A 16,676-nucleotide genomic window follows, 5' to 3' on the forward strand; every position below is an offset into this window, starting at 1 on the left:
GATGGTAGTAACGAGAAGAGGGCATGTCCCGGATAGTGAGGGTCCTTAGTGATGGATGCTGCCTTCTTGAAGCACCACCTCTTGAAGATGTAATCAATGGTGGGGAAGAGTTGTGCCCATGATGGAGCTAGCTGAGTTTACAACCCTCTGCAGCTTCTTGTGATCCTGTGCATTGGAGCCTCCGTACCAGGCTGTGATGCAACCAGTCAGAATTCTCTCCACTGTACATCTATGGAAATTTCTAAGACTCTTTGGTGATATACCAAATCTCCTCAAACTCCTAATGAAGTAGAGCTGCTGGCATACCTTCTTCATGATTGCATCAATGAGCTGGGCCCAGGATAGATCCTCCGAGATGTTGATGCTCAGGAACTTGAAGCTGTTCACCCTTTCCTCCAATGACTCCTCAATGAAGACTGGTGTGTGCTCCTGCAACTTCCCCTTCCTGAAATCCACAATCAGTTCTTTGGTCTTGCTTACATTGAGTGCGAGGTCGTTGTTGCGACACACTCAACCAGCTGATCTATCTCACTCCTGTACGCCTCCTCATCGCCATCTGAGATTCCACCAACAGTAGTGTCATCAATGAATTTATAAATGATGCTTGACCTGTGCTTAGCTACACAGTCATAAGTGTAGAGAGAGTACAGCAGTTGGCTAAGCATGCATCCTTGAGGTGTGCCTGTGTTAATAGTCAGTGAGGAGAAGTTATTACTGATCTGTACTGACTGTGCTCTCCCTATAAGGAAGTCGAGGATCCAGTTGCAGAGGGAGGTACAGAGGCCCAAGTTTTCAAGCTTGTTGATTAGTACTGAGGGAATGATGGTGTTGAACACTGAGCTGTAATTGATAAACAGTAGCCTGGCATATGTCTTGCGGTTGTCTAGGTGCTCCAAAGCAGAGTGGAGAGCCAGCGAGATTGCACCTGCTGTAGACCTGTTTTGGTGGTAGGCAAATTACAGCAGGTCCAGGTCCTTGCTCAGACAGGAGTTAATAACAAACCTGTACATATTGAGAGGTGCAATGTGTAGAGAGGCTAAAATGAAACAAGGGCTTTGTCTGAAGCCCAATTGCATTTCTCTGGAGAGTCACTTGTAAACATGCAACAAACAGAAAATTCTGGAAGCAGTTAACAGGTCAGGCAGCATCCGTGAGGAGAGAGATGGAAGAAGGCTTCTCCAGTTCTGTTGAAAGGTCCTCGACATGAAAACTTGCCACTCTTTCTCTCTCCACGAATACTGCTTGACTTGTTGAGTGTTTTCAGCTTTTTCTGCTTTTATTTCAGCTTCCAGTATCTGCAGCTTTCTTGCTCCAAATTGCCCCACTGCATTTTAATTACCTATTAATCCTGGGGATAATGGCACCTGATCCAAATCTAAAATGTCTTCATTAATTGGATGTGTATCGTTCTTTTCTTTACTCTTCTTTTTAAAGATGGTATTTTGCGGTCTCAACAAGGAAAGTTCCTCAGGCCTACGAATATCTGAAAGAATTTGATAAAAGATAAAAGATTAAGTCTGATGTGTTCAATTGGAACTAAATGTTACCAACACATTCTTAAGTGTATAGACTGGACCAACCACTTATTTAATGGGTCCAAATTCAAAATTCATCAGTGACGAATCTTAACATAACTAGACCAGTATTCTTTTACTCCAAGGGTCTGCCTTCCATATGGCAAATTTTTCAGAAAAAAGTCTCATTTAATGTAGAGTTAAGAAAGCAAGTGCTTTCTCTCTGGCTCCACTTTCAATTCTCTGTTAATTCTGGTTCTCTTTCCACAGATGCTGTCCTGACCTGCTGAGTATTTTCAGATATTCTTTCAGGTTTCAGCATCTGCAGAATTTTTTTTATTCTCATTTGCTCCTAGATGCCCCATTTCCCTCCCAGACTTCCTATTTCCCTCTTGTCCAAGCTGGTCAATCTGTTATCCTCCAGTGCAGATAGCTGCCTTCAAGGTCACAAATGATCTTCACAGCTCACCTATACTTACTTTCTAGGCCAAGCGATACTCTTACATTTGAACCCAACATCGTTTATTTACACCAAAAGCAAACAATAACTTTAAATCATTAAACATGACAGTCAACTCTGGTGTGGTAAGGTTTGGAAATGTAAATCATGGGGAAGCTGGGTAAACATATGACAAAGAAATAAATACATGACACTTGAGGGACAAAGGAATAAAAAGATATAGTCAGAGTCACAGCACAGAAACAGGCCTTTCGGCCCACCATGTCTATGCTGACCATCAAATGTCTATCTACATTAATCGCATTTACGAGCACTTGAATCGCTAAGGCAGGACGTGATTCAAGTGCTCATCCAGATGCTTCTTAAATGTTGTGCGTGTACCTGCATCCACCACCCTCTCGGGCAGAGTACATTGAGAAGGTTAGTCACAGAAGTGTGCAGCAGTTGGTTGGGGGTGGGGTGGGGAGGGGAGTGAGGGTGCTCAAACAGCAGTAGCAATATTGTTCTTTACCGTAATACAATTTTGAAACAACCTTATAGTTGTGCAAAATTTAAAAAAGAGTGCTTTTGCAAACCTACACTTATGGGACAGTTTCCTGATGGGCAAAAGATTAACAATCAAGCAAGTGAATTTGCTGGAATTGTGAAGTATACTGTTTTACATGTTAACTTTTTGTAGTTATTATCAAGAGGAATGGTGTGCATCAAGTCAGCAGATTTAGAACCTTATGCCGGAAACTTCTACTAGGGCTCTCCTGGACACCCATTATAACAATGGCAAGAAAACTATGGTTATCTGTATTAATTTGAAAACTAATAAAAAGATTGAAAAAGAAAACTATGGTTATTATAACCATAGCATGGTAGCGTAGAGGGCAGGCACGGTAGTGTAGCGGGTAGCGTAACGCTATTGCAGCGCCAACGACCTGGGTTCAATTCCGGCCACTGTTCATAAGGAGTTTGTACATTCCCCCTGCATATGCATGGGTTTCCTCCAGATGGTCTGGTTTTCTCAGTTTTTGAACCTAACCTAGACTTTCAAACCCTGTGGGGACCTTTTTTGAATTATTTTCAAAATCTCTGATTTGGGGACTAAAATGCAGATATTGGCTGACACGGTTATGTTTTAAAGAAGTTTTTCCTTGTTTTTTTCCATCTAACACCTTTGGGTTTTGGTAGTGGGAGTAGATTTTTTTTATAATAAAATATTTCAATTTTTTCTTCCTTTATTAACTAACTACATGTGATTATTAATTTGTGATTATTAGAGTATTGTAATCTAAGTACGATTTAATACAACATATTCAGTAGTATTTGTATTCTTTCTTGATGTATGTACTCTATTTTTTTTCACGGATTCAATAAAAATATTGTAAAGAGCAGATTTAGAACCTTATGCCGGAACCTTCTACTAGGGCTCTCCTGGGCACCCATTATAACAATGGCAAGAAAACCATGGTTATTATAACCATAGTACGGTAGCAGAGAGGGCAGGCACAGTAGTGAGCAGGTAGCATAACGCTATTGCAGCACCAGCGACCTGGGTTCAATTCCGGCCACCGTCCATAAGGAGTTTGTATGTTCCCCCTGTATCTGCGTGGGTTTCCTCCGGATGCTCTGGTTTTCTCCCACATTCCAACGATGTACGGGTTAGGAAGTTGTGGGCATGCTACGTTGGCGCCAGAAGCGTGGCGACACTTGCGGGCTGCCCCCAGAACACTCTACGCAAAAGATGCATTTCACTGTGTGTTTCAATGTACACGTGACTAACAAATATCTTATCTTATTATAACTATGGTTTACACACCATCTGAGTTAATCTTCCTCTGAAGTTTCAGCAGCCAAATAGATAAATCCCAGAATATGATTTCTCATTATTGAGTGAATATTTGTTTTTCCAAATTTTATTACTCAACCAAAGTTAAAATGTCCATGTAGCAAGTGGGCAACATTTATGAGCTCGTACAGCTGTTTCCATTGCTTAAAAGAATGTATCAGAAGATATATGCAAGCACATTAATGGCATTGGGAGTCAACATGAGGCATGTGGGAGGGCGCTTGTTCGAGATTAACGTGAGTCTTGAAAGGTTCAGGCCAACTGCCTGGGAGATTCAAATTCCAACCAGAAGAAAAACAAATAAATCACCAAGAAAATTACATTCTTAAAACACATTGCAAGAGTATTAGTGAAATAATCCATCTGAGCACAAAATAAGCATTCACACAAACACTTTCTCAGGGGATTAAACTGGATTACATTTCATTTGTTTTTTTTTGGGTACTGGGCTGCCTACTGAAGCCTCAGATTGGCCAGCAACTGGATCTGAACCGACATTACTTTTCTGCATGGCTTCCTTTCATACAGCCACATGCAGTCTAGTCATAAGCCACCCCTGAGAACCAGTGCTCTTCACAGCTCTTTCAGGATAATACCTGCACTGGGTTTGGAGAGTGGAACAAAGAAAAGGTGCTCCCAAATTTCTGCCCTACAGTCTTTACAACATTGCCATACCAAAAATTGTAAGGTCTCTTTCCTTCTCTCAAAAAGAAGGTAATGCAAAGTCAAAGTGGGCAACAATCCTTTGATTCTCCTGAACAGCATTACCTTCTGCCAAGGCAGCTATCTACGCATGAAGAGCATATAGCAATGCAACTTACACATCAGAAATCTTGCAGCTATTACAGATCAGATACACATACTGTATTAAATACAGATCATTTCCACTGGCAAACATGGCACGAACACACATTCTCTGCTGGCATTCAGTTGCAACTTACATTAAAAGAAATAAAATCTTCAGTAAAAGCTGAAACTTTGGCAAACTATTTTGCATTTCATTTCATTGGACCTTCTGCAGCTGTGGTGCTCCTTATACTGAAGGATACTAATTTATTCAATCTAAAAAATAATGCATTGTATTCCAAATGGCTTCCTTCTTTTAAAGTATTCTCATGCAGTTTCTGTAAATGCTATGATGAACGTCACTGCAAATGATTTAAATAACATTTGACCAGACAGTTGAAGGCTGCACGATGGAAAACTATTCTCTGTCATTCTGTTCTGCAACAAAGCGTCTGATTTTGGGTACAGGTTATTACTTGCCTTTTCCCTTGTGAAGACTGTAGCAGGAATGTTGTTTGCAACTTTTAAGTAAATTCAAACTGTTATTATACATGAAACCTATGATCACAAAGTAATTTCAGGAGCAAATAAGAATTTACTAAACAGCTGTACAATGAAAGTCACTGGTTTGTGTACTTACAACCAGTTCTCATATTCCAATTTATAAGCCATATAAAAAAAATTCAAGTTCAATGTTTAAAATAGAGATTATGCTAAGAAGTTTCTCCACCTTCTCCAACCACACCACTCACCCTCCTCCCTTCCCCCACCCCGCCTTCCCCCCCCCCCCCCCCCCCCCACACACACCCCCACCCACCCACACCCACCCACAGAGTCTTTAGTCATGGTTGTATAACTGTGAAAGCTAGCTGCTTCCAGTTATGGATGAACCATATTGGTGAAAGGCTAATAATCTTGCACACCCTTCAGTATTGAATCAATCAGGAAAAAAAAGTAGATTTTTTGCTTGGTGGGTTTTTTTACCTCTGCACACAGGATGGGAAGAAACCCATTGAGAAAAAGTAAGAAATAAAAGACAAATTGTGCACTTTAATGATTTGTTAGTTTTAACAAAAGGATGACCATGTACAAGCAAGGGCATGATACAGAAAGTAATAAAGACCAGCATTCCAATGTCCGTCGTATTCTCAATGTGGCTGTAATCCAGGAGTGGATGGAATAACACGTCAGAAGCAGTACCGTTTCTACATCAAGCTGAATATTCTTTATTAAACTTCATTCATGGTGACAAGGTCTATCTACTGGGCACAGTAGTTTCACAAGAAGTGATGTAAGGAGAATAGAGTTTACAGAACTAAATGATGACAGACTGGATCCTAGATCCAGCTTGAAACTGAATCCTCGACTTCATGACCAACAGACTGCAATCAGTGAGGATAGACAGCAACACTTCCTCCATGCTTATTCTCAACACTGGTGCTCCACTAGTGGCATGGTGTCATGACAACAACCTTTCCCTCAATGTCAGCAAAAAAAGAGCTGGTCATTAACTTCAGGAAGGGGGTTGGTGTGCACACTCCTGTTTACATCAATGGTACTGAAGTCAAGAAGGTTGAAAGCTTCAAGTTCCTAGGAGTGAACATCACCAATAGCCTGTCCTGATCCAATCACATAGACACCATGACCAAGAAAACACACCAGCACCTCAGAAGGCTAAAGGAATTTGGCACGTCCCCTTTGACCCTCACCAATTTTTATCAATGCACTACAGAAAGCATCCTGTCTGGATGCATCTCGGCTTGGTATGGGAACGGCTCTGCCCAAGACCACAAGAAACTGCAGAGAGTTGTTGACACAGCTCAGCATATCACAGAAACCAGCCTCCTCTCCATGGATATGTCTACACTTGTCGCTGCCTTGGTAAAGCAGTCAACATAATCAAAGATCCCACCTACCCCGGACATTCTCTCTTCTGCCCCCTCCCACTGGACAGAAGGTACAAAAGCCTGAAAGCTCGTACCACCAGGCTCAATGATAGTTTCTATCCCGCTATTATAAGACTATTGAATGGTCCCATAGTACGAAAAGATGGACTCTTGACCTCACTATCTACCTCATTATGGCCTTGCATCTTATTGTCTGCCTGCACTGCACTTCCTCTGTAACTGTAACTCTATTCTGCATTGTTATTGTTCTCCCTTGTATTACCTCAATGCACTGTTGCAATGAAATGATATGTACAGATGGCATGCAAAACAAAGTTTTTCACTGTACCTCGGTACACGTGACAATGATAAATCAATTTAAAGTTGCCTTGATTCACTTGCATTTAGAAAGTCATGGAATGTCCACATTGTGGTAGTTAAAATAATAATGGGATTTCTTGAGATGGCACTTTTCATTAGGTGTGGTGGACATCCGAAACTTAAGTCCAAAGCTGACAAATCCTCGATCAACTGAACATTTACAAGATGGAGATCAATAAAGAAACTTCAAAGGATGTGGCACAAGGGTCAGTAAATACAATCCTCCCTGAAGATTTCAGCTGTATTGAGAATAAAGCCCAGGGTCAGCCATGATCTGATCAAATTGAGGGGCAGGCCCAAACAACCTACGCCTGCTCCCCCATTCTACCCCCTTTACATCCTGTAATGCCAGTGAAGATGAGGTGTAACCAGCAGGACACCACCTTCAAAACTGTAGTTGTGTACAGGAAGGTTACAAAAGTGGTTGTGGCAAGAAGACAGAAAGCAAAAACTAGGCTGCAATCAAAACCAAAGGCAAATGCAACAAAAGGAACGTCAAACAATAACGTACAGGGTACTAGAATAAAAAGTACTACCTCCATAACGGTTAACAGCACCTTCAAACCCAGTACCCATTTTAATTGCTCTCAATTGAATCTGTAGGATTGAACAAGGGAAACAGTGCCACTAAATAATCACTAATAGAGGATATGATGAGCTACAATTGTTTTTACTGCGAAAAGTTTGACTTAGCTGCAGAAAGTAATCTTAAATGGAAGATGAAGCAGAAGCTTTTAGGAGTATTTAAAGTGATCTCAGTGAGCCATAAAACCAGTTTCCTTCAAACTTCAAATACATTTTCAGCAGATGTCAGCAGTAAAAAAAAATACACTTGCAGATACCTCATAAATAGGGGAGTGGGGGTTGTAACTGGTATTATGCTAACTAAAGGTAGTAGACACACAAAGCAGATAGTTGGAGATTGCTAGCCACAGATTAGATATTAAATTGAAAACAATTTGGTGAAATATCAATCTTCCATTGAAAGACAAGCGAAGCTTGTGCCAAGTTTATTATTGTCCAATTGCATCTGCTCATATAATAATTTTTATTTTAAATAGTGTAGAGTCAACATAATTCCAAAATCAAGGGATTCATATTCAATGTGCCATTTCCAATACAAAAATGTAACCTTCTATTTGATATTCCATTTATCTCAAAGTGCCATTTCCCCGTGCTAACCATAGATCTTTCGATTCCCTTGATATCCATCTAATCCATCAAACTGTCTTGAACATACTCTGTAACCAAGACACTGCAACTCTCTTAGGTACAAAACTCTAAAGATTCACTGTCCTGAACAGCCAACTCCTTTTATTAAGACTGTGAACCCTGGTTCTAGATACCTCAGTCAGGGGAAACATCATCCCTGAATCTACCTGTCAAGCCCCAGAAGAATTTTGTACAATGCAATGAGATGATATCTCTTTCTTCTAAGATCGAGAGCAAAGGCCCAGTCTGTTCAATCTCACCTCATAACATTTTCTGGCAAGAGTATCTCTCTGGGGAGGAAAGATTCTTATCCAGGAATTAACCTGGTGAACCTTTGTTGCACTTCCTGTATCCCTCTCTTTCCTTAGGTGATCTCACCAGGGCCCTATGTAATTGCAGTAAGATGTCTTACTCTTGTACTCAAATCCTCTTGCAATAAAGCCCAACATATCATTTCCCCCCCCCCCCCCCCCCCCCCCTCTGGGAGTGGAGAACATGCCCAGCCTGATATGCTGGGCATGTCTCCCTGCTCTGCATTTTGCAACTCCTATGATTTCCAGCATCTGCAGATTTTTTTTTAATTTTCAACATATTAACATTCTTAATTGGTTACTGTACCTGCATGTTAACTTTCAGTGATTTGTGTACAAGGACACTCAGGTCATTTTGAATACCAGCACCCTTCAAATCTATCGCCATTTCAAAAATAGTTTAATTTTTGTCTTTTTCTACCAATGTGGAAAAAGTGTGAAGTTATTCACATTATATTTTATCTGCAAGTCTTTGCCCAGTTAGCCTGTCTATAGCTTCTTAAAGCTTTTGCATCCTCCTCGCAACCTACACTACCAACCAGTTCAGCATGATCAACAAACATGTATTCCATTAGTCATAGGTTCCCAACCAAAATATGACCGTTTATTCCTATTCTCTATTTTCTGTCCATTGAACACTCCATTCCATCCATGCACAGGACTTTATTGAAGGCCTTCTGAAAACCCAAATGCACCACACCACTGGTTCCTCCTCATCTATTCTACGAGCTACGACCTTAAAAAAAACTAACAGATGTCAAACACATTTTCCCTTTTATAAATCCATGTTGACTCTTCCCAATCCTATTGTTATTTCCCAAGGATTCTACCACCACTTCTCTAATAATACATTCTAGCATTTTTACTACTACTCATGTCTGGTAAGTCACAACATTTTTTTCTCTCTCCTTTGTTTCATAAATATCAAGGATACATTTGTATCATTCCAATCTGTTGGAGAATCTATGGAATTTTGAAAGACGACTCTCTCCAAAGTAACCCCTTTCCAAATCTTGGGACGTGGGCTATCAATTCCTGGCTAACAATCGCCATTCAGTCCTCTTTATTGCTCCAATATTTTTTTCCTTAAAAATTTTATCAAGCTCTTCATTCTCAACTTAACATTTTCAATCTACTTGTCTTCTCCCATGATAATGGGCAAAATAATTTCACTGCTATTTCCTTATTCCCCTGTATCTCCTGCCTCAGACTGACAAGGATCCACATTAGCTTTAGCTAATCTTTTCCTTTCAATACATGTATAAAAGCTTTTCCTGTCCATTTAAAAAAATATTTATTAGATTTTTTGACTACTTTTAAACTTCATTAAAGAGCTAGACCATTGAACTAAGTGCTCAGGAGTTCCCCAATGCACCATTAACAGCTTCCACTAACTTCCAGTAGTTTGCAGCAAATAATGTAATCCAAAGCTTGTAAAATAATACAATCTACAAATTACTTCATCCACAAGATGCTCCTTTCCAGCAATTTCCAGCCCAATTTCTTTCCCTATGGATTTGAGGAAACAAAACAAAGTACTCTACTTACTCAAAGCCTTGCAGATATCGACCACTGCCCTGAAGACCACTGAGGAAAAACTAACTTTTAATCTTACTGTCTTCATATTAGGCAGTTGTAGTTTTAGTAACTTGTGCTGTGGTGTGTAAAGCAGTTTGGCATCAGCTTGGATTCCATACTTGTCCAAAGTCCAATGAGTTTTCAGAAGCCAGCACTTCTTCTGTTCCCACCAAAGAGCGTGGTCTGACCAGTCTTGGGGTACAGCTATTAGAAAAAAAACAAAATCTAGTTAATATATTTAAAATAAATCTGTCAGTAAATTTAAATAAAGTTCTGTTTGACATCTGAATACCAGACTTTAAGGACTATTTTCAGCTATGATTTCCCTCCTAAGTTTTAGCATGCGAGTGGATACACCTCAACTTTGTGTTATTGTGTAAAAAGGGCAATTGCAAGTCATCAGCAGTCATAATTATGGGGGATTTTAACATGAAGGTGGACTGGGAAATGCAGCAAGGCGGTAGTACTCAGGAGAGTGAGTTTGTGGAATGTCTAAGGGATTTTTTTCTGGAGCAACTTATTGAGGAGCCCACCAGGGGATCGGCTGTTTTGGATTGGGTGCTGTGTAGTGAACCCGAGGTGATTAGGGAACTAAAGGTAAAGGAACCACTGGGAACAAGTGATCACAATATGATTGAGTTTAGTTTCAAGTTTGAGAAGGAGAAGCTGATAACTGGTGTATCGATATTTCAGTGGAATAAGGGAAATTACAAAGGTATGAGAGATGAGTTGGCCCAAATTGATTGGAGGAGTAAGTTAGCTGGAGGGACGGCAGAGGAAAAATGGAAGAAATTTCTACAGGAAATAAGGACAATGCAGGATAGATATATTCCAAGAAAAAAGAAGGTTTTGAATGGAAAAAAGGCACAGATGTGGATAACGAGGGAGGTGAAGGATAAAATAAAAGCAAAAGTCAAAAACTTTTGTCTTTGGAAAGAACGTTTTCAGATAAAAAAAAAGCAATTCTCAAAAGGGAAAGGGATGGAATTGGTAGTGAAGGGAGATGGAATGGAGTTTGCGATTGGGGTTGAAGAAAATGGCTGTTCTAAGTTTCTGACAGTGGCTCGGTCAGGGCTAGAACAGTGTGGCCATGCAAACACTGGAGAGAGGTGATGGTTTAATGGAGCTAAGTATAATGGGCACACATATGGAACCTGGCTTCATGCCTTTGGATAATGTTGATAAGGGGCAACATGCAGATGTACAAAGTAGCAAAAATTAGTGGGAAAACAGAAGATTGGAACGATTTTAAAAATCTGCAGAGAGAAACTAAGAAGGTCATTAGGAAAGCAAAGATGAGTTACGAAAGGAAGCTGGCGGACAACATTCGGGAGGATTCTAAGAGTTTTTTTAAATACATAAGGAATAAAAGAGAGACACGGGTTGACATAGGACAAATTGATAACGGTGCAGGAGGTATTATAATGGATGATAGTGAGATGGCAAGGGAATTGAATGAATATTTTGCATCGGTCTTCACCGTGGAGGACATAAGCAATGTGCCCGTTAGTCAGGAGTCTCACGAATTGGAGCTGAGTTCAATTGAGATTAATAGGGAGAAGGTGCTTGGAAAACTAAAGGGGCTTAAGGCTGATAAGTCTCCCGGACCGGATGGGGTGCATCCCCGGGTTCTGAAGGAGGTGGCTGTGGAGATAGCGGAGGCATTGGCGATTATTTTTCAGGAATCGATAGATTCTGGCATGGTTCCGGAGGACTGGAGGGTAGCGAATGTAGTTCCGTTGTATAAGAAAGGTGGGAGGCAGCACAAAGGCAATTACAGACCTATTAGTCTGACGTCAGTGGTGGGAAAATTATTGGAGTCTATCCTCAAGGAGGAGGTTACCGAATACCTAGAGGCGCAAGGCAAGATAGGACCTAGTCAACATGGTTTTGTGAAGGGGAGGTCCTGTCTGACCAACCTATTGGAGTTTTTTGAAGAGATCACAGGTAGGGTGGATAAGGGAGAGGCGGTAGACGCTGTGTATTTAGACTTTCAAAAGGCCTTCGATAAGGTGCCTCACAAGAGACTGATTAATAAGATGAGAGGTCATGGAATTATGGGCAGGGTAGCAAAATGGGTGGAGAATTGGCTGGTTGGCAGGAAGCAAAGGGTGGAAATAAAAGGATCTCGTTCTGGTTGGTTACCGGTTACTAGTGGTGTGCCGCAGGGGTCGGTGTTGGGGCCTCTCCTTTTTACCTTGTACATCAATGATTTGGATGATGGAATAAATGGTTGTGTGGCTAAGTTTGCGGATGACACCAAGATAAGTGGAGGAGTAGGGAGCATAGAGGAAATAGAAAGAATGCAGAGGGACCTAGACAGTTTAGGAGAATGGGCAAGGAAATGGCAGATGAGATTCAATGTTGAGAAATGTGCAGTTGTACACTTTGGAAGTAGAAATAAGCGGGTAGATTATTATCTAGAAGGAGAGAAGATTGATAGTGCGGTAGTACAAAGGGACTTGGGGGTACTCATACAAGATACCTTAAAAGTTAACCACCAGGTTGGATCGGTGGTTAAGAAAGCGAATGCTATGTTGGCATTCATCTCGAGAGGTATAGTGTATAAAAGTAAGGAAGTGTTGATGAGGCTCTACGGGGCGCTAGTGAGGCCTCATTTGGAATACTGTGCGCAGTTTTGGGCCCCACATCTTAGGAAGGATGTGCTGACGTTGGAGAGGGTTCAGAGGAGATTTACGAGAATGATTCCAGGAATGAAAGGGCTTAAGTATGATGAGCGTTTGTCGGCTCTTGGACTGTACTCGCTGGAGTACAGAAGGATGAGAGGGGACCTCGTAGCGACATTTAAAATGTTGACAGGTAAGGATAGAGTAGATGTGGCTAGGCTGTTTCCCTTGGTGGGCGTGTCCAGGACCAGAGGGCACAATCTTAGAATTAGAGGGTACAGTTTCAAGACAGAGATGAGGAGAAGTTTCTTTACCCAGAGGGTGGTGAAATTGTGGAACTCCTTGCCACGCACAGCAGTGGAGGCCAGATCAGTGGGGGTATTCAAGGAGGAGATAGACAGATATCTAAATAGTCAGGGTATCAAGGGATATGGGGATAAGGCCGGCAAATGGGATTAGAATTTTTTTTTTGTTTTCTCTTCTTTTTTTCCCACCCCATTTCTTTTTCCCTTTTCCTTGGAGCAGACTCGATGGGCCGAATGGCCTGCTTCTGCTCCCTTATCTTGTGATCTTGTGATCTTTACAATTCCCACAATTTTTATTTACATTAACTTCATTTCTTAGAACAGATCAAGAACAGAATCTGTGTAAGAATCTGGCGCTACTGTCACAACTAGTCCTCTTATCAATTCTCCGTCAGAATGGCAAAATACTGTACAGCAGCCTTCAGGAAAGTGTGGTGCAGTTTAGTGGGGGAAAATTATTTATTTATTTTTTGTTTTGTCAAAAACTTTTGTCTTTGGAAAGAACGTTTTCAGATAAAAAAAAAAAGCAATTCTCAAAAGGGAAAGGGATGGAATTGGTAGTGAAGGGAGATGGAATGGAGTTTGCGATTGGGGTTGAAGAAAATGGCTGTTCTAAGTTTCTGACAGTGGCTCGGTCAGGGCTAGAACAGTGTGGCCATGCAAACACTGGAGAGAGGTGATGGTTTAATGGAGCTAAGTATAATGGGCACACATATGGAACCTGGCTTCATGCCTTTGGATAATGTTGATAAGGGGCAACATGCAGATGGAAGTAGAAGGCACCCTTGCAGTTTCCCTAAGGTAACATTACAAGGCTCGGAAGATGGGATTGCAGGAAACCAGATTGTATGGCATTAAGTCCAGCTGATAAATAAGCCATAAATTAATACTGAACATCTGGAATCTTACCTTCCTAGAGAGATGTACTTGCCAGAAAACTGTCCTATTATTCAGCAAGTATAATTATCCTCCATTAGGACAAGATTGAGGCAGTTTTTTTTTACATTTTTACTCTTTTATATGCAAATCTGCGACAATTATTTGTGCTCTATTTTAAGCAATTTCAACGGGAATATTGTTGCAGCGGTTCCTGTTAATCTCTTCACAAAATTTCAAGTTGTCCTGGTAACAGTCCAACAACTGCAATGCTTGGGGAAAATCAGGATAGCCTGTGTATCCCTGGGTTTGGAATCTCACCTGGGGCTCAAGGGTGACCCATGCACAAAAGTGCCAGCCTAGTGCTCCACAAGGAAGATCAGGTTACACCCAGGGTACCCAACAGTGGCTAATCCTAGCACAACATGGTCCATATTTCTCTGCGGTGCTCCAAAAGGAAACAAAAAGGAGGACTGCAGGGTCCCGTGTACCTTTGAAGAGGAAGTTGACTTGGGCCCTGATATGATTGCACACAACAGTGGTACTGCAGGTAGTGCAGCAGTCTCACAGCTCCAGCAATCAAGGTTCAACACAGGCCAGTGCTATGTGGAGATTGCACATTTCCCCTGGTGCTCTGTTTTCCTCCCACATCCCAAAGACGTACTACTGGGTGGGGTTAATTGACTAGTGTACATTACCCCGCATGCGGGTGGGTGGCAGGAGAACTTAGGAGAGTTGATAGGCTTGTAAGAGAGACCATTAAAGGGAATTAAGAGGGGAATGGGTTTGCTTTGAGAACCGGCATAGATTCAATGGGCCAAATCACCTACTTCTACATTGTATGGAAAACTAGAGGGACATGAAGCAACCCAGGAATGAGTCATAGATATAGCATGCAGACAGGGGATTCAACCTACTGAACTCTGAGCTGACCATCAACCACACACTTACACCAATACTACATCATTCCCATTATTTTATCCTCCTCACATTCTCATCAACTCATCGCTTACACACCAGGGACAACTTACAGTGGTCAACTATCCTACCAACCCACATCTTTGGGATGTGGGAGGAAACCAGAGCATCTGAAGGAAATTCATGTGGTCGTAGGGAGAACGTGCAAACTCCACACAGGCAGCACCCAAAGTCAGGATTGAACCCGGATCTTTGACACTATGAAGTTGTGGCTCTACTAGCTGTGCCACTATGCTTGTTATTGCATTCCATTCCAGGGAAAAGAAATCTAGCATTACGGAACTGAAAATTATTGTTATCCAAATGAACTTTTAACATGCTATTCTTGAATTTGACCCAGATCACTGCATTCTCAGCTTGCTCTTTTGGACATGTTGTTTGATTTGTCTCTGCATCTCCCAGCTGGTTCTTGCTCAACCTTTGACAGCCTCTCTCTCATCTGCAAGGTTGCATGTTCAATCTGGCCACAGAAGGCAAAGAACGAATCACTTGGCTACATTTTATAGTAGGGTACAACACTGTTCAGTTCCTGTATTTTGTTGAATACTGGACAAGAAAGAACATGCAGCAGTCACACAAAGATTGCTCACAGAAATGGCCAGTAGAAGTGTTGGTTTTCTGAGGTTTAAAAATGAAAATGCACAAAATAAAGACAAAGATAGAAATACTCTGATAATATCTATGGAAAGAGAAATGGAATATATTAAGCAAACTAGTCTTACTAACTTCATTCAGGACTTAACTTTGAAACTGTATTATACACCAGTATGAGATCATAGCAAAGCTCAAACTAAAATGGACAGACCACTCCAACATCTAGGTGAACTGAGTGGCAGTGATGAAAGCATATAATTAGTACTTGAGGAACAAAATACTCATGATAGCAATTCACCTACAACTTTTGTTAGGGGAATGCTAGAAAGCTAGCATTGAACAGTCAAGTACTCTGGCACTCTTACACTCTTCCACATCTGATTAATACTCCAGGAGTAACACATCAGTTGCCAATGTCTCCATGCCAACATGGAATTCAAGGGCTGTGTACTCATTCCTGATGCTTGGACATGAGATTTATTGAAATTTAAAATGGCTAGGCAATTAATCAGAGGTTTAGATGCATTTTTACAAAAATCTAATTTTAGTAGTAATAAATGAGTGCAGAGCAACCACCATTCATTTGATACCCTATCCACCTAAAGCAATTAGCCAGCAGAAACTGCAGAGCCCATACGGAAATGCAAAGGTCCTCAGAGGAAAATTGGCATGGGGTGGTGGTGGTGATCAGAAATACATCACATTGTATACCCAAGTCCAAAAGAAAATGCCAATCAACGTTATTTGCTCATTATATAATATCTGCTATACCACTATAATACTCGGTTAAATTTAAGTGGAGTATAATCAGACTAGGCTTGCATTTAAAAGAGATGAGACTTGATTGACATATACAAGATGCTGAGGGTCTTGACAGGATGGATGTGGAGAGGACATTTTCTGTTGTCGGAGAATTAGAACAAGGGATCATTGTTTAAAAGTAAGGGTGCACCCATTCAGGTGAGATTCTTTTTCCTCTTAGAGAATTGTGATTCTTTAGAACTTCCTTCTTGAAAGGGTAATGGAAGTTGTCTTGGAATATTTTCAAGGCAAGAGGATGAGAGGTTACCTTGGGTTGAGGTTACAATCAGGTCAGCTATGATAGAATTAAATGGTAGAGCTCTCAAATGGCCTACTCCTGCTCTTAATGCCCCACCCATGTCCCGTCAAGTAGAACTACATTTTGCACTGGCTGCTTTCTGGACCTCAATGCAATGGTTGAAAAGTGAGGAAAAAAAAACAAAGACAGCAGGATAATTTTTTTTTTATCATTCAGAATGGTGGTCCAGATAATAACAGAATTAATGCTCCTGTTACAGCAAGGTATTAGC

The 16,676-nt window shown here is 41.0% G+C and overlaps 1 protein-coding gene across 1 annotated transcript in view; it reads right to left on the bottom strand.

Moving 5' to 3' along the window:
- The window catches only part of fermt1 (FERM domain containing kindlin 1), a 72,952-nt gene that overhangs the window by 43,632 nt on the left and 12,644 nt on the right, over positions 1 to 16,676 (bottom strand). Inside the window, exons 3-4 of the mRNA XM_052011704.1 lie at positions 9,936 to 10,169; positions 1,340 to 1,483 (exon numbers count right to left, since the gene is read on the bottom strand). Of these exons, the coding sequence (XP_051867664.1) occupies positions 1,340 to 1,483; positions 9,936 to 10,169 (378 nt within the window). The remainder of the gene's footprint in view (positions 1 to 1,339; positions 1,484 to 9,935; positions 10,170 to 16,676) is intronic.

Source organism: Pristis pectinata, chromosome 3 (assembly GCF_009764475.1).
Source record: "Pristis pectinata isolate sPriPec2 chromosome 3, sPriPec2.1.pri, whole genome shotgun sequence".
NCBI classification, from domain to species: Eukaryota; Metazoa; Chordata; class Chondrichthyes; order Rhinopristiformes; family Pristidae; genus Pristis; species Pristis pectinata.